Below are 18,712 nucleotides of genomic sequence, written 5' to 3'. Positions count from 1 at the left end.
GACCTTGTGGCTTTCTGAAAGTCCAAGTATAGTATGTTCACTAGATCCCCCTTGTCCACATACTTTTTAACCCCCTCAAAGAATTCTAGTAGATTGGTGAGGCATGATTTCCCTTTACAAAAAACATGTTGACTCTTCCCCAACAAATCATGTTCATCTATGAGTCTGATCATTCTGTTCCTTACTAGAGTTTCAACTAATTTGCCTGGTACTGAAATTAGGTTTACTGTCCTATAATTGCTAGGATCACCTTTAGAGCCTTTAAAAAAAAATTAAACAGAGGGTCCTGTGGCACCTTTGAGACTAACAGAAGTACTGGGAGCATAAGCTTTCGTGGGTCAGAACCTCACTTCTTCAGATGGCATCTGAAGAAGTGAGGTTCTGACCCACGAAAGCTTATGCTCCCAGTACTTCTGTTAGTCTCAAAGGTGCCACAGGACCCTCTGTTGCTTTTTACAGATTCAGACTAACACGGCTACCCCTCTGATACTTAAAAAAAAATTGGCATCACATTAGCTATTCTCCAGTCATCTGGTACAGAAGCTGATTTAAATGACAGGTTAAATACCACAGTTAGTAGTCCTGCAATTTCATATTTGAGTTCCTTCAGAACTCTTAGATGAATACCATCTGGACCTGGTGACTTATTACTGTTTAGTTTATCAATTTGTTCTGGGGTATTGGTTTTCATAACCATTTGTCCCCATATCGAGTGGCACTGGTGGTGATACTGGGAAACTGGAGTGTCTAAGGGAATTGCTTGTGTGACTTGTGTGACAATTCCCTTAAACACTCCAGTTTCCCAGTATCACCACCAGTGCCACTCGATGTGGGGACAAATGGTTATGAAAACCAATACCCCATTAAAAGTAAAACTTCCTCTAATGACACCTCAATCTGGGACAGTTCCTCAGATTTGTCACCTAAAAAGAATGGCTCAGGTTTGGGAATCTCCCTCACATGCTCTGTAGTGAAGACCGATGCAAATAATTCCTTTAGCTTCTACACAATGACCTCATCTTCCTTGAGTGCTCTTTCAGCACCTTGATTGTCCAGTGGCCCCACTGATTGTTGGGCAGGCTTCACGCTTCTGATGTACTTAAAAAAATTTCTGAGTTTTTGTGCATTTTGCTACTTGCTCTTCAAATTCTTTTTTTGGCCTGCCTAATTATAGTTTTATACCTGACTTGCCAGAATTTATACTCCTTTATATAGGATCATAGAATTATAGAACTGGAAGGGACCTCGAGAGGTCTCTAATCCAGTTCCCTGCACTCATTGCAGGACTAAGTATTATCTAGACTATCCCTGACAGGTGTTTGTCCAACCTGCTTTTAAAAATCCTAATGATGGTGTGATGATGCGGTTCTGGCGGGACCCAACTGAGAGTGCCAATTCAGGACAAATTGCTTAAACAGGGCAGTTACTGCCCAAGGCTGGGGTTTTTCCACCTCTAAGGCAAACCAAACCAGCCAGACAGTGAAGACTTTGGTCTCACCGCACTGGCTAACTACAAGTCACACAAGCAATTCCCTTAGACACTCCAGTTTCCCAGTATCACCACCAGTGCCACTCGATATGGGGATAAATGATTATGAAAACCAATACCCCAGTAAAAGAAAAAAGGTTCTCCTGATGCCACAAGACCAAGGCCCAGACCCAGGTCAATATACAAATCAGATCTTACCCACAAATCACGCTGTTGCCACTCCTTTAGAATCTAAAATCTAAAGGTTTATTCATAAAAGGAAAAGATATAGATGAGAGTTAGAATCGGTTAAATGGAATCGATTACATACAATCATGGCAAAGTTCTTGGTTCAGGCTTGTAGCAGTGATAGAATAAACTGCAGGTTCAAATCAAGTCTCTGGAATACATCCCCAGCTGGGATTGGTCATCAGTCCTTTGTGTAGAGCTTCTGTTTGTAGCAAAGTCCCTCCAGAAGTAAGAAGCAGGATTGAAGACAAGATGGAGACGAGGCATCAGCCTTTTATAGTCTTTTCCAGGTGTAAGAACACCTCTTTGTTCTTACTGTGGAAAATTACAGCAAAATGGAGTCTGGAGTCACATGGGGAAGTTCCTGCATACTTTGCTGAGTTACAAGGCGTATCTGCCTTCTCTCCATGGATCAATTGTATAGCTTATGGTCCTTAATGGGCCATCAAGCAGGCTAGGCAGAGCTAACACCAACTTGTCTGGGATGTCTCCCAGAAGCATAGCATAAGTTTGAAATACATACAGTACAGAGCCAACATTCATAACTTCAACTACAAAATTGATACACACATATAGACAGCATAATCATAATCAGCAAACCATAACGTTGTCTTAGACCCCCTTTTTACAAGATTTGGGGCCACTACAGGAATTTGGTTGCAACCATGTTCTATATGGTCCCAGATTATATCAATAACGTCACAGATGGAGATTCCACAACCTCCCCAGGCAATTTATTCCAGTGCTTAACCACCCTGACAGTTAGGAAGTTTTTCCTAATGTCCAACCTAAACCTCCCTTGCTGCAATTTAAGCCCATTGCTTCTTGTCCTATCCTCAGAAGTTAAGAAGACCATTTTTTTCCCCTCCTTCCAATTTTTAAAGCATGTCTTTTTGCCTCTAACCACCGCTTTTACGTTACTTTTACTTGTTTCACCATGGCGGCATTTTTTTTGGCCCTCTTAGTATTTTGTATTTTATTTTGTGTCTCTATGTAGTTTGAGCCTCTATTGTGGTGGTTTTAAAAAGTTTCCTTGCAGCTTGCAGGCATTTCACTCTTACGACTGTTCCTTTTAATTTCCATTTGATTAGCTTGTGCATTTTTGTGTAGTTCCCCTTTTGGAAGTTAAATGCTGCGTGGTGAGTTTCTCCCCCTACAAGGATGCTAAATTTAATTACATTATGGTTACTATTACCAAGCAGTTCAGCTATATTCACCTCTTGGACCAGATCCTGTGTGCCATTTAGGACTAAATCAAGATAGCCTCTGACCTTCGGAGTTCCAGGACTGGCTGCTCTAAGAAGCTGTCATTAGTGGTGTCTAGAAATGGTATCTCTGCCTCCCGGCCTGAGGTGACATGTTCCCAGGCAATATGGGGATAGCTGAAATCCCCCATTATTATTGGGTTTTCTGTTTTTGTAGCCTCTCTAATCTTCCTGAGCATTTCACAATCACCATCCTGGTCATGTGGTTGGTAGAATATTCCTACTGCTATACTCTTAATATTCAAGCACAGAATCTCCATCCATAAAGATTATATGGTACAGTTTGAGTCATTGTTTTATTATATTTGATTTTACACTTTCTTTCACATGCAGTGCCACACCCCCACGAGCATCACCTGTTCTGCCATTCCTGTCTATTTTGTACCCAGGTATTACCCTGTCCCATTAATTATTGTTGTTCTGCCAAGTTTCTGTACTGCCAGTTATATCCATAACCTCAGTTAATACCAGGCACTCCAGTTCACCCATCTTAGTGTTTAGACTTCTTGCATTTGTATAGAAGCATTTACAATCTTTGTCAATATTTACTTGTCTGCCTTCATGTGATGTCATTGAATGGGATTCTTTTCTGTTTCCCTGTTTCTCTTCAGCTCCTACCTGTACGTTAACAATTTCTATCCTTTCCTCTTTGCTAGGATATAGATAATCCCCTTTAACAGACCCTCCCCTAAAGGATGTCTCTGTCTGAACCGCATGATCCTGCTCACCTGTCGGCTTTCCCACAGCCCTTAGTTTAAAAACTCCCTACGACCTTTTAAATTTCTCATGCCAGCAGTCTCGGTCCATTTTGGTTTGGGTGGTGCCCATCCTTCCTGTATAGGCTCCTCCTTTCCCCAAAGGTTCCCCAGTTCCTAATAAACCTAAGTCCCTCCTCCCTACACCATCATCTCACCCACGCATTGAAACCCTGCAGTTCTGTCTAACTGGCCCTGGGCGTTGAACTGGAAGCATTTCAGTGAATGCTACCATGGAGGTCCTGGACTTCAATCTCTTACCTAGCAGCCTAATTTTGGCCTCCAGAACTTCTCTCCTACCTTTCCCTTTTGTCACTGGTACCTACCTGTACCATGACCGTCGGCTCCTCCCCAGAACTGCACATAACTCTATCTAGATGTCTTGAGAGAGCCACAACCTTCACACCCACAGGGAAATCACCCTACAGTTCTCCTGGTCCAGCTATCTATGTTTCTAATAATTGAATCCCCATAACTATTACCTGTCTTTTCCTAATAACAGGAGTCCCCTCCTCTGGAGGGGTGTCCTCAGTGCGAGAGGATACCATGGCATCATCTGGAAGGAGGTGTGACAGGTTGCCCCCCCCCCAGAGTGCCACCCGATGTACTGGGGTACCACTAAACCTGCCTGTCCCACCAGCCTGGGCTCCCTTACACTGCCCTGCTGAGCCAGGCCCTCAAGCCTCCTCCAGCACACACAGGCAGGGACACCCCCCAGCTGCAGAAAGACACAGACACTGAAATCAGCTCTGCATGGGAAGGCTTCAGCTAATGAATTGCCCAGCACTCAAGTACTCACCCTCTCTGGGATGTAAACCCCAAATTGTATCATTTTGCACTGCACAGAGAACTGCACAGCACAAGCTCATGAAATTCATCCCCTCACTCACTGTGGAGAGAGATCTGCACAGCTTTGGGCTTCCCCCACAGTTATGAATTCCACAAGCTGGTTTTAGAGAAAACACAAACAAGTTTATTAGCTACACAAGATAGATTAAGTGATTAGAAGGGATAGCAAACAGATCAAAGCAGATTACCCAGCAAATAGAACAAAAATGCTGTATAAGCTTAGATACTAAAGAAACTGGTTACAAACAGTAATTTCTCATGCTTAATGTTGTTTTATGCAGATTGCAGCTCAAAACTCCAGGTATTTCTTTTACAGACCAGACACCTTCCCAGCCTGGGTTCAGTCCGTTCTTCCCCAGTACAGTTTTAGGTGTTTTCAGCAGTCATCTTGGGTGGGGATTCAGTGAAGAATCAACCTTGATTATCTCACTTCCCTGCCTCAAATGGGTTTTACATATGGCGGGAACTCTTTGTTTTCCAGTGTGGTTACCCCCCCCCCCCATGGAAAAATACTGGTATTTTACCATGGAGTCCAATACCAGGTGACATGATCACATGACCCTGCAGTGTCAAAGCAGCCATGAGTCAAAGGCCATTTGTAGCATTCCAGGAAAGTGGGAGATTAGCATCTTCAAAGACATATTGTTCTCCCTAATGGTCCATTGACTTGTCCCCAGCTAGCCAGCCAGACTGTTTGCATTCTGTCTAGTAAGCATTCCCCAGGTGCAAACACTTTTGTAGTACAGATGTATAGTTCATATTCCTAACTGTAGATACAGAAATGATACATGCACACAAATAGGATAATCCTATTCAGTAATTAATAATTTACAATGATACCTCACATCAGTAGTATATGGATCAATAGCATTCATCACCATGCATTTTTGACAGGTTTCCACGCCCCATTTAGGGTTTATGTCCCACCTTCCTACCCCACTTCCATTGGCGCCAAAGTTTGGCGCCATCATCCATTTTGAAAAATTGTGTGTGTGTGTATTTGAATAAGGGAAGTGTTGTCTGTGTTTGTGCTTGGATACACTTAGAGAAAAAGGTTGAAAGAATAGTGTGAGAGAGTTTAAAGATGAAAAAAGGAAGTTTGGGTAAGGTTTACAGAAAAAGGGAAAGAAAGGTTATTGGATGTGGTTGAGTAAGGAAAGATGTTTGTAAAGGGCTAGTTTGGCAGGTTATGAAAGAATAGAAATATTTTTGTTTTTAAAGGTCTAGTTTTAAAGAATAAAGATTTTTAGTGAGTTTGAGTAAGGAGAGATGATGTGAAAGGCCTATTTTGTTAGGCTATTAAAGAATTTAAAAAATTGAGATAAATGTAAAAGGTGTATTAAATATCAGGGTGTGTTAAGAAAAAAGTTAAATATTGAAAACTATGTTTAAAAAGGGAATTTACTAAGGCAAAGCCTGTCTGGTAAGCACACAGTAAAAAAGTGAATAAAAAGCATTTAAACTATTCAATACCAGTGTAGGTTAAGAAAAAAGAGAGGTTAAAAGAAAGAACAGGGCAAGAAAAGGGGAAAGAGAGCCCCCTTTGCAAAAGGCAAAGATAGACAGCACATGGTTGAATCAGAGAGAGAGAATTCTCACCTTTCAAGTCTTTCTGTAGAATGAGGCAACTTCCCTGGTTCAGACCCTCTCAGACTTGTTATCACCGCCTTTGGATCGGACCAGTCAGAGGTTGTTCTACAACAGCATTATAGAATTCATTTTCCTGAACCAATTCTAGAGTCCCAAGATTTTAAACAAGAGCCATCTCCCCACTCTTCCCCTCTCCTCCTCTCTCCCCCCTCCCTTTTAACTATTTTATTCTTATCTAAGAAACAGACCCCCAGCATTTTCCCCGCCATGTAGCCCTTTTACAGAGGGGTTTTTATAAAAATTAAAACCATAAGCTTTTAGTAACAAACATTTTTTAAAATTCCCCCCTAGATTTTAAACTAACAGGGGTTGTTTTTTTAGTAAAAACAATGTGAAGCTGCAGCAAAGCTCCTGTTAGCAAAGCAGCATCTGTGAGGCAGTGGATCACAGAGAAGAAGTTTGCTTCTTTACCTGCTTTTTTACAATCACATGTTAAAGTTACATTAAGTTTTGCAAAGGGATAATGACTTGAAAAGACAAATCTAAGTCACATCCCTTTTGTATGTGTTGTAATAAAAAAGAGCAGGCAGAAGCACCCTAGGTTTAAAACCCCAGGTTTTTAGAAACAGGCAGTTTATAAACCCCTTATTTTATAAACCATTGGATTAGAGAGAAGAAGAAGATCGCTTCTTCCCCCACTTTTTAACAAAGAGAGGTGAGAGTTATATGAAGGCTTTTAAGGGAATAAACACTTGAAAAGACATGCCTAAATGAAGACACAGTCCTTTATTTACAGGAGCGTTTCAATAAAAAAGAGCAGGCAGAAGCACAGCCCTGGCCTGCTTGATAGCCCCGCCCACTGACTAAGGCTCAGCCAATAAACAGAGGCTTCTAGCTATCAAACCTTCCTTTGAAGCTCACAGCTTCCAACTACCAGCCACAGCACATGGTCCTTCAACCAACCAACCAACCAAACAGATGGACAAACACAAGCTCAGCACACAGCAAGTAACCCCCAACACAAGCACACACACACACTACAGACAATCACTTACCCCAAGGGTGCTCTATTTGCTCCTCCTTCACCTGGAGAACTCCCTTGTGAAACTCCCCGTTAGCAGCCCCTGTTGGCAAAGCTTCCTGGTCATTTTTGTTTTATTTGCTGGGTGATCTGCTTTGATCTGTTTGCTATCCCTTCTAATCACTTAATCTATCTTGTGTAGCTAATAAACTTGTTTGTGTTTTCTCTAAAACCAGTTTGTGGAATTCATAACTGCGGGGGTGGCCAAAAGCTGTGCAGATCTCTCTCCACATTGAGGGAGGGGTGATTTTCATGAACTTGCGCTGTGCAGGTCTCTGGGCAGCACCAGACGATACAGTTTGGGGTTTACATCCCAGAGGGGGTGAGCACTTGAGTGCTGGGCAATTCCTTAGCTGAAGCCTTCCCAGGCAGAGCTGATTTTGGTGTCTGTGTCTTTCTGCCACCCAAACCAAAATGGAACGAGACTGCTGGCATGCGAAATTAAAAAGGTCATAGAGTATTTTTGGCGCCAACGGAAATGGCGTGGGAAGGCGGGACATAAGCCCTAAATGGGGTATGGAAACCTGTCAAAAATGCATGGTGATGAATGCTATCGAGCCGTATACTACTCACATTTTATCTTGTAGAAAATACATTATAATTATGACACAATCATTTCATAATAATAATGACAAATATGGGGAGCAGTGTCACAGGATGGTCACAATTACAGGATTGGTTCCTTCTGTTCCAGTTGGATGTTCTCCTTCCCTGAGACTTTCATCCTCCTCAACAGCACAGAGGCTGTCAGACTGGGGGTGGGTGTCACGGAGTATTGGGGGACTCAGGGCCCTGCACCCCCGGCTTCCTGCGATTCACCATGACTCTCAGCCAGCCAGTAAAGCAGAAGGTTTATTTGGATGACAGGAATACAGTCCAAGACAGGTCTTGCAGGCACAGACAACAGGACCCCCTCAGTTAAGTCCAGCTTGGGGTCCCAGGGCATTCCAGCCCACCCCCCTTCGGGGGGGGGGGGGGTCAGAGCCATCTCTGTCTCCCAGCCATCTCCCCAGCCTGCTTCCAGCACTCTCCTTCAGCGACCCCTCCCACAGCCTTTGTTCAGTTTCCCGGGCCTGGAGTCACCTGGCCTCCAACCCCTTCCTGGGTTCTCATGTTACAAGCTCAGGTATGTTCCCTCGGGCAGACTCCCATCCCCCGATGCAGACCATCCTAGTCACACTCTCCTGTCAGCATTCACACACCCCAGCAAGAACAGGCCCAGTTCGTCACATCTCTCCCCCCTTCGAGACCGAACTGAGCAGGGTCACTTTAGCCAGTGACCCGGGGAAGTTCGAACCTACCCCCGTTCCCATGGATGCCCCCGCATCCCTCCCATTCCTTGGTGAGAATTACACCAGGCCCCTCCAGTTTCACGCCCCCCCTTAGGTCGGGGGTGCTTGTTGGCACTCGCAGTTCGCATGTGGGAAGGTTTATGCGGCCTGTGCCCTTTTCCCACCCCCATACCTCTGGGGCTCCAACTGGGCTGTGGTCTTCTCCCAGCGCTCCAGTCTGGAGGTCTGTGCTTTGGGCTCTCTTGGTTCAGAGCCGCCCTTTTAACCTTGGCCACCCTCCGGAAAGGCTCCTCTATGCTGGGCAAGGGTCCTAAAGCTGTTTTCCCCTTGTCCCAGGCCTTCCTCCCCCTCTGACAGGGGTCACAGGATCGGCAGTACTGTCGGACAGTAACAAAGACCCCAGGCCAGTAAAAGCTCCGTAGCAGCCTCTGCTGGGTACGCCAGGTTCCCTGGTGCCCTGAGAGGGGAATGTCATGGGCCCGGCACAGCAGCTGGCGGCGATACTTCTGGGGTACCACCAGCTGCCTCCTGATCCCCCCTGACTCCATTTCCCCTGGGGGAGCCCATTCTCGGTACAGGAACCCCTTCTCCCACAGGAACCTTTTCCGGCCACCTCGTCCCATGGTCTGTACCGCATTGAGGTCGGCTAGGTCCCTTATCTTCCGCAAGGAGGGGTCTCTCTGTAACTCGGCCTGGAACTCAGCAGCTGGGACAGGGATGGCCACCTGCTCTTCCTCGCCCGCTGGGCCTGAAGCTGCAGCCTCCCTGAGCCGTGTCCCTGGGCGTTCCCTCCCCACCAGGTTAGGGTCCTGCGCCTCAGGCAAGGCACCCCCCCCAAGGCCAGGGCGCAGTGCCCCTTGCCGGCTCTGACTGCGGGTCACAACCAGTGCCTTTTGGGGGTTGCTTGGCCAGTTCTCCAGGTCCCCCCCCATCAATACCTCAGTGGGCAAATACGGGTGTACCCCCACATCCTTGGGGCCCTCCTTGGCCCCCCACTTCAGGTGTACCCTTGCCACGGGTACTTTGACTGGTGTTCCGCCCACCCCCGTCAGGGTCAGGTAGGTGTTGGGCACCACCTAATCTGGGGCCACCACCTCGGGCCGGGCCAGCGTCACCTCTGCGCCCGTATCCCAGTATCCATTGACCTTCCTCCCATCCACCTCCAGGGGAACAAGGTACTCTCTCCGGAGGGACAGCCCCGCGCCTACCATATAAACCAAAAACCCTGAGTCTGGAGCATCCAGCCCCCTAGAGGAGCTGGCCTGGAGCTCTCCTCCCTCCTTAGCAGGTGGTACTCTGCCAGCCCCCCTCCCCTGGGAATGCTGCCTTTCGCCGGGCTGGGTCTCTACCCAGTCAACCCTCTGTGGGTTCGGTCTGCTCAGTCTGTCCCTGAGCCTAGGGCACTGGGCCCGTATGTGGCCCTTTTGGCCACAGTGGTAGCAGCCCATGTCCCATGGGTCCCCTTGAGTAGGTCGGATGGTCCTGACGCCGGATGCTCCCTTCTGATGGGGTTTTTCTGTATTTTCCCATGGGGAGGTCCCATGGTGACTCTCTCTCTGCGTTGTGGTGGGACTGTTCCTTTGGGACTCCTCCCTTTTATCTCCTGACCGGCTCTTTACAAACTCATCGGCCAGCTGCCCGGCGTGTCGCGGGTTCTCTGGCTTTCTGTCCACCAACCACAGCCTCAGGTCGGATGGGCACCGCTCATACAGTTGCTCCAGTACCAGCAGTTTAATCAGGTCCTCCTTCGTCTGGGCCCCACCAGCCCACTTGCTGGCGTATCTTTCCATGCGGACGGCTAGTTGCAGATATGAGATCTCAGGGGTTTTATCTTGACTCCGGAACCTTTCCCGGTACATCTCAGGAGTCAGCCCAAACTCACGTAGCAGGGCCTTTTTGAATAGTTCGTAGTCCCCTTTCTCTGCCTCTCCCAGTTGGCGGTACAATGCCACGGCTTTGGGGTCCAGTAAGGGGGTAAGGACCCAGAGTCTGTCCGCGGGATCAACCCGGTGCAGCTCGCAGGCCGTCTCAAAGGCCTCCAGGAAGTCATCCATGTCCTCCCCCTCCTTGTATGGGGCCATGATGCACTTATCAAAGCTCCGTGCAGTCCTGGGTCCCCCCTCACTCACCGCAGCCGGGGGTTCGCTGCCCTTCAATCTCGCCAGTTCCAGGTCATGCTGACGCTGTCTCTCATTCTCCTGTCTCTGTCTCTCTTCATGCTGTCTCTGTCTCTCATTCTCCTCCCGTTCATGCTGTCTCTGTCTCTCTTTCTCCTCCCGTTCACGCTGATGCTGTCTCTCTTTCTCCTCCCGTTCATGCTGTCTCTGTCGTTCACGATCCTCCAGCTCTCTCAGTTTTAGCTCTTTCTCCCATTCCAGCCAATTCCGCTCCACGGATGCCGAACGTCACCGGGAGGATCCTCTGCTGGCCGGCGGGCTTCGCCGGGGGGATCCCCTGCTGGCCGGGGGGGTCACGGCGCCTTCGGTATTTGCTGGGCTCCTCCCCACCCTTCCCCTAGGCATAGGAAGGAGGGGTCTCGGGAAGCCCTCAGCAGCCGGCTGACCACTCCCAGCTGGGACAGACACTGGTGCCTGCGCTGCATTTGCCAGGCTGCTTCCCTGAGACACAGGGATCAGTTCATTCGCGCGATCTTCCGCCTCCAGCTGGGCAATGAGCTGTTCTTTGGTGAGCCTCCCAATGCGCAGCCGCCTCTGCTTGCACAGCTCCACCAGGTCGCTCTTAAGCCGCTTGGCATACATCTTCCTTCTGGCCACTCACCGGCCTGTGTGCTCACAGCTCCCCACAGTTCCCAGGGGGACCCCTAGTGTGCCAGCCCTTCTCGATGTCACCGCCTCTCTGCCAGGGTCGAGCTGCAGACTCCTCCGCCCCTGGGACCACTCGCTGCGATCCCCCCGGGGGACCCTGTTACTGCAAAAGTCCTTCTCGCTGGTCACACACTCCCAGGGGTAATAACCGTCTCTCTCCCACTCTTCAGCCGGCCTGGTCCCCGTCAATCCCCCTTCGTTTTACTGCTCCCCAGTCACTTACTGCAGGAAGCGCCGTCCACGGGGTGCAGTAGATCCCGCCGCTGCCACCAGTTGTCACGGAGTATTGGGGGACTCAGGGCCCTGCACCCCCGGCTTCCTGCGATTCACCATGACTCTCAGCCAGCCAGTAAAGCAGGAGGTTTATTTGGATGACAGGAATACAGTCCAAGACAGGTCTTGCAGGCACAGACAACAGGACCCCCTCAGTTAAGTCCAGCTTGGGGTCCCAGGGCATTCCAGCCCACCCCCCTTCGGGGGGGGGGGGTCAGAGCCATCTCTGTCTCCCAGCCATCTCCCCAGCCTGCTTCCAGCACTCTCCTTCAGCGACCCCTCCCACAGCCTTTGTTCAGTTTCCCGGGCCCGGAGTCACCTGGCCTCCAACCCCTTCCTGGGTTCTCATGTTACAAGCTCAGGTATGTTCCCTTGGGCAGACTCCCATCCCCCAATGCAGACCATCCTAGTCACACTCTCCTGTCAGCATTCACACACCCCAGCAAGAACAGGCCCAGTTCGTCACAGTGGGACCGTTCTACTGTGTCCCAGAAAGTCTTATCTATGTACGTCTCTGTCTCCCTCAGCTCCTTTGGTTCAGCCACTCTGCTCTCAAGAGCTTATACGTAGCCTCTGAGGGCCAGGAGTTGCTTTCACCGAATGCACACCTGTGCCACCTGCCCACAAGGCAGATCGTACATGCTACATTCAGTGCAATAGCCTGGGTACCGCCCCCCCATACACACACACTCTTCTGCTGGACTCTTGACTGCGTTGTATTTACTTTTGCAGAGTTTGTTTGCAGGGATTTATTGGCCTAAGTTTAGGGAATGTTTGGTAGGTGTGTCTGATTCTCACACTGCTTCTCTAAACTCCCGTTTGCTGCTCCTGTTCGCTAGCTTAGGACCATTTATGCAGGACCGGCCCCAACAGCTGTGCGACCCTGGGGCCGGCTCCCCAAAGCCAGGGGCTGTCAGACCGTAGGGCAGACGCGTCCCCATGGCCGCTCTCCTGTTCCTTTTACAGGGATGTGCAATGACTGGATGAGGCACGTGGATTTTGACCCTGCACAGACGGAGTTCGGCGTCGGCGCCAAGGGTCGGGTGACCTGTCGTCAGGAGTTCCAGCAGGACTCGTTCAGTGTGACGTGCAGAGAGATGGAGTCGGGACGATTCGAGTGGGATTCGGGGGCACACACGTGTGTCAGTGAGTGCGGGGAGCCGGCCCTGGGGCTGGCCGGGTGCCGTCTGGCCGGGGAGGGCTCCAGCCAGGCTGCTGAGAGGCCGTGGGGAGAGTCCTGCTGCAATGAACAGCTTCCCATCCACGGTGTCCCCAGGGGGGCAGGCGTGTGGATCTGATCCCGACTCCTGGCCCTGCTCCCCGTGCAGGAGCAGCAGAGACTAGGAACACCGTTCTCCCCACGGCCCAGTGGGGCTGACTGGTCCGCGGCGTGTGAACAGAGTAAATGTACCTGATCACGTGGGGCCTGATCCTGAGAGGAACTGATCCTTGCAGCCCCTCCCCACCCTCTGATGGGCGCCCAGCATGGTTCAGGCTCAGCCCATAATACTCAGTGGAGTCTGCCTGGTTCCAGTGACCCCCAATACTCTGCTCCCCTTTACCCACAGGAAAATGTAAAATACCCAGAACCTGGGACTCCAGATTGCAGTTTGCCCCCAAGAGGCAGTTCTACTCCCCGGGTGAACTGGTGACACTGAGCTGCCCAGAGGGACATCGGCCATCACCACCTGTGATAGTATGTGCCAGAAATGGGAGCCAGCCTGTCTGGAGTGACACACCCACCTGCCAGCAGGGTAAGTGTGGGACCCCCCGAGAGTCCCACCCATGGTGTCCCCGGGGGGGCAGGCGCGTGGATCTGATCTCGGCTCCTGGCCCTGCTCCCCATGCAGGAGCAGCAGAGACTAGGGACACCGTTCTCCCCACGGCCCAGTGGGGCTGACTGGTCTGCAGTCACCCTCCCCACGGCGGTCCTGAGCATGTGAATGGAGTAAATGTACCTGAGCACATGGGGCCCAAGGATCTGGGGGGGTTGTGGGAGTATTTTCAAGCTGCAGGAGGGGGGCTCAGGAGCCATCTGGCCCATGCCCCCCAAGACCCACTCGACCCACACCCCTGGGAGTTACCTGCCCCCCGGCTCCGCAGGGTCCACCCATCCCATGCCTCCGAGTGTGTTCCAACGAGCACTCGGCAGAGAGAACACCTGACCAGCTGTACCCAGCAGAGCACGAGCCACGGCCGGGGGTCTCTGAGCCCCTCGTTGCCTTGCAGCCGGGCTCAGAGAGCGCCCTGCGTTTGCTGGTGGTGTGCAGGGGCCTACAGCCACGCAAAGTGCCCACCAGTGCACCCCAAGAGCCTGGGGTGGCCGTGTGCCCTTCTGCTGCTCTCCCCGGCTGGCCCCGCAGGGCAGGCTGCGTCTGGGGGGTGCGTGCTGCTGTTCTCCCCGGCTGGCCCCACAGGGCAGGCTGCGTCTGGGGGAACGTGCTGCTGTTCTCCGCTGCGGGGCCCTGGGTGTCAGTGACGCCAGGCTGACCAGCCTAGCTACAATCTGTCCCGCTCAGCTTTGCAGCCGCTGGCACCGGCTCTAACTCCTGCCGTAGGTGCTGTGACCCCACAGCCACTGCGGCAGCCCGAGGCCCTGGGGGTGGGTCTGCCCCAGCGTGCACAGCAGTCTGGCCCTGGGGAAAGTGGCCAGTGGGTGCTGGGGCCTGGCTCCGACTGCAGCCTGAAGCCGAGGTGTCTGCGAGCCCACGGGCCAGCTGGGCTGCCCTGCCCTAGCTAGTGTGGCTGGGGTTGGGTCCCAAGCCACGACAGACCCAGCTCTGCCTCAGCGCAGGCGGGGAGCTCTCTGCTGCACCCCAGGGACGCAGACAGATCCCCACTTCCCTGGGGGGGGGGGGACACACCCCTGCCCCCCCAGACAGACCCACTCTGCCAGCACTGCTGGGGGCACAGGGGCTGTGGCTGGGCGCAGGGACCGGATCCTATTTTCTTTCTGACCCTGCTGGTTCTGGTTCTGTTGCTTGCAGGAGAGGCCCAGACGCCCCAGCCCGGGGGCCTGGCGGTAGCCGTGGCAGTGCCGGTGGTGCTGTTGCTGCTGGGCGCAGGGGCCCTTCTGCGGTGGTTCATGCTCGCCAGGTCAGTGCGTTCGGTGGGGCCCAGCCTGGCCGGCCTCCAGCTCCGCCCCAGCACTCTCGGCTGGGGGTTTCTTCCTACCTGGGAGGGACTTTCCCAACTGCTCATTGTGCCCACAGCTAATCTGTGTAGCCCTCCCCTCCCCTGCCCCAGCCTGGCCTAGCCTACCCCCTGCCCGCCCCGCCCCTGCCTGGCCCACTTTGCCCCCTCCTGTCCTAGCCTGCCCCCACCCACCCCGTCCCTACCTGACCTAGACTGTCCCCGCCTGGCCTACCCTGTCCCCACCTGACCTAGCCTGCCTCCACCTGCACCCCCTGCCCCTCACCTGCCCCGGGCATTGTTACACCCCCTGACCCTCTGGTCTTCGTGGGGGCTGGGAGCTCTCTGGGGCCAGCCGCGTCTCTTGCAGGCTGTGCCCATGCGAGCAGCTCGGCAAGGAATCCCTGCAGGCGCGGCTAGAGGCTCAGCGCCCCCACAGATGGGCCGGAGCCAGCCCTGGTGTAGACGGGTGTTGGGATTTCGAGCTCTGATGCCTCTAGCTCTGTGCACAGGGGGCCCAACTGCAGCGAGGGCGTTTTATGAGCAAGGGGTGAGGCTGGGTCCGTCCCTGTCCCCCACCACAGCCCCCGGGGCCGCCGGCCGCCCGGCCCAGCACAGGGACCCCAACGCCCCAGCATGGAGCTGTCACAAAGTGGTATGAAGCCAGCCGGGCCCTTTGCTGAGCTTCGGGGGTGCAGCCCAGAGGCTCCCCCAATGCTCCTTTTCAGCCGGGTGAGTGTGGGGGGGGAGCGGCTGGCCCTGTCCCATCCCTCAGGACGTCCCTCTCGCTGTCCCCAGGAAACACCAGGCTGAAGCGAGCCGCCGTGCCAAGGACGCCGGGGAGGTGCTGTACACAGGTAGGAGCCACCCGCCCCCACCGTGTCCCCAGCTAGGGGCCACCCGCCCCCACCGTGTCCCCAGCTAGGGGCCACCCGCCCCCACCGCGTCCCCAGCTAGGGGCCACCCGCCCCCACCGCGTCCCCAGCTAGGGGCCACCCGCCCCCACCGCGTCCTCAGCTAGGGGCCACCCGCCCCCACCGCGTCCCCAGCTAGGGGCCACCCGCCCCCACCGCGTCCCCAGCTAGGGGCCACCCGCCCCCACCGCGTCCCCAGCTAGGGGCCACCCGCCCCCACCGCTTCCCCAGCTAGGGGCCACCCGCCCCCACCGCTTCCCCAGCTAGGGGCCACCCACCCCCACCGTGTCCCCAGCTAGGGGCCACCCGCCCCCACTGTGTCCCCAGCTACGGCGCCTGTCCCCGGGCTCCACTGGCGGGGCTGAGCTGCCTGGGGAAGGCATGCAAGTCCCTCCCAGCCGGACTCGGCCACATGGCGGTGGGGGCCCTGGCAGCAGGCAGGCGGACGTTCGTAGCACTCCGCGGGCTGCCCACATGGCGGTGGAGGGCCCTGGCAGCAGGCGGGCGGGCAGACATACGTAGCACCCCACAGGTTGCCCACAGGACGGTTTCTCTGTGGAGGAGCTGGTTGGGCTGGGCGCCCTGCAGCGCAGTCTGGCCTGTGTCGGGCTCGCTGGGGCTTGGGGGCACACGAGGCTCTTACACCCTTGGCCTTAGCTGCAGCCGCCCCTGGTTTTCAGGGCTCCGGAGTTTTTACAGCTGTTCCCCGGGAAACCCTGGTCAGTGGAAGAGCAGGAGCCAGGCTGTGCATCCCTCCCGCCTTCCCTGGGCCGGGAGTCCAGCCCCCCATGGGGAGGGGGGTCAGGGGAGGTTACAGCTACCCCTGAGCTGTCTGACCGGTGCCCTAGGAAGCAGCCCCGGAGCATGTCAGCCGCGGTGCAGCTCCGTCACCCTGCCTCAGCTCCCCCGGCCCCGCCCAGGATTTAGTAACATGGGGCTCCCCGGGGGCAGCTCTGCCAAGGCCGCTCCCGCCACTCCCTGGGGGGCTCTGCCAGGGGCATTCCCACCCCACACCTCTCTGGAGGGACCTTTGCCCAGCCCCGGAGCTCAGACTCCTGCCTCAGGCCAGGGTCTCCACAGCCCTCCTCCCTGAGCCTGGGTGGTGTCCTCAGCCCGCTGCACCCAGGGTCTATCACGGGCTCTTCCCTGCAGGTCCCTGCTGGCTCCAGGCTCCCCTGACTGAGTGTTATAACCCTCAGCGCGTGGTCCCTTGGCTTAGGTGCCTGGCCCCCATGCCAGCTGGGTCTGGGATCCTTCCCTGAGCTCCCTGCTTAGGGGCCAGGCCTTGGAGCAGGGCGGGCTGGCCCTGGCCTCCCCCTGCCCTGCGCTGCCGGGTTACTGGGCGTGGGTGGTAGCTAAGGGCCAGAGCCAGGCCACGGATCCTCTGAAGACCCCCATGCCCTGCTGCATCTGGAGGGCACCCGCTGGAGCGTTCCCTGGCAGCACAAGGCTAACGCTGACTAGCCCGTGGCCACCCTCGGTGCCTGTCCCTGGGGCGGCCGGCTGGTCGATGGTCCTGGCAGGAGCTCTGGGTGTCTCTCCTGGGCCGGGAGCTGGCTGCCAGGGTCAATGCTTCGGGCAGCTCCTCTCCCCAGGCTTCTCCCAGTGCCACCAGTATTAGCTCCCAGCAACACCAGGGACCAAGGGGAGCAGGGGCTAATTCCCCCGCTCCAAGGATGGGCACCAGCCACACGCTGCCACTGAGTTTCGCCTCTGCTGTCTGGGTCCTGCTCTGGCCCCCTCCTGCCAGCTCAGCGCCGTGAGTGTGCTTCTGTGTCTCCCACCCCCAGAGCTCCAGCCCCGGGACACCCCAAATATTTACTGCACGATCCAGACGCCAGAACACGGAGCTGAAGGTAGGAACGGCACAGCCTCTGGTAGCATGCGGCACCCAGGGCCCCGCTGTGACATTATTAATATCAACTGGGACCGTATAGATCATTGTTGCAACCAAAGTCCTGTAGTGGCACCAAATATTGTATAAAGGGGGTCAAATAAGGTGTCTATCACAAGATTATGGTTTGCTGGTAATGATTATGCTATCTGGATGCATGTATCATTTTTGTATTTAAAGTTATAAGTATTGGCTCTATCCAATCTGTATTTCAAACTTGGGCTGTGTTTCTGGGTGACACCCCAGACGATTTGGCATCGGCTCTGCCTAGCCTGCTTGATGGCCCATTAAGGACCATCAGCTACACAATTGACCCATTGAGAGACGGCAGATACACCTTGTGACTCAGCAAGGCAGGGACAGGCCTATGGACAGAACTGTGAGGTTTTCCAGGCCATGTGCTGGGCAGCTTGTAGCTGGAACAAAGAAAGCAGAGGCCACATTGCAAGAGACTATAAAAGGCAGCTGCAGCTCCTCCATCTTGTCTTCAATCCTGCTTCTTACTTCTAGATGAACTTTGCTACAAACAGAAGCTCGGAACAAAGGACTGAATGACCCATCCCAGCTGGGGATGTTCCAGAGACTTGATTTGAACCTGCAGTTTATTCTATCACTGCTACAAGCCTGAACCAAGAACTTTGCCATTACTGTATGTAACTGATTCCATTTAACCAATTCTAACTCTCATCTCTATCTTTTTCCTTTTATGAATAAACCTTTAGATTTTAGATTCTAAAGGATTGGCAACAGCGTGATTTGTGGGTAAGATCTGACTTGTATATTGACCTGGGTCTGGGGCTTGGTCCTTTGGGATCAGGAGAACCTTTTTCTTTTATTGGGGTATTGGTTTTCATAACCATTTGTCCCCATAACGAGTGGCACTGGTGGTAATACTGGGAAACTGGAGTGTCTAAGGAGATTGCTTGTGAGACTTGCGGTTAGCCAGTGGGGTGAGACCGAAGACTTCTCTAGCTGGCTGGTTTGGTGCCGTAGAGGTGGAGAAACCCCAGCCTGGGACTGTCACTGCCCTGCTCTAAGCAATTTGTCCTGAATTGATACTCTCAGTAGCGTCCCACCAAAGGCAGCATCGTTACACCCGCTTGCAGCATCCCCGGCTGTGCGGGG

The 18,712-nt window shown here is 53.5% G+C and overlaps 1 protein-coding gene across 1 annotated transcript in view; it reads left to right on the top strand.

Annotated features, from left to right (window-relative positions):
- LOC128838817 (uncharacterized) overlaps positions 1-18,327 on the top strand; it is an 83,552-nt gene extending 65,225 nt beyond the window's left edge. Inside the window, exons 9-14 of the mRNA XM_054031242.1 lie at positions 12,614-12,793; positions 13,216-13,401; positions 14,635-14,743; positions 15,578-15,636; positions 17,484-17,549; positions 18,098-18,327. Of these exons, the coding sequence (XP_053887217.1) occupies positions 12,614-12,793; positions 13,216-13,401; positions 14,635-14,743; positions 15,578-15,636; positions 17,484-17,549; positions 18,098-18,138 (641 nt within the window). The 3' untranslated portion in view covers positions 18,139-18,327. The remainder of the gene's footprint in view (positions 1-12,613; positions 12,794-13,215; positions 13,402-14,634; positions 14,744-15,577; positions 15,637-17,483; positions 17,550-18,097) is intronic.
- Positions 18,328-18,712: the final 385 nt, after the last annotated feature.

Source organism: Malaclemys terrapin, chromosome 6 (genome assembly GCF_027887155.1).
Source record: "Malaclemys terrapin pileata isolate rMalTer1 chromosome 6, rMalTer1.hap1, whole genome shotgun sequence".
NCBI lineage: Eukaryota > Metazoa > Chordata > Testudines > Emydidae > Malaclemys > Malaclemys terrapin.
Note: the sequence above shows the minus strand (reverse complement) of the source record. Positions and strands in the feature narration are given on the sequence as shown.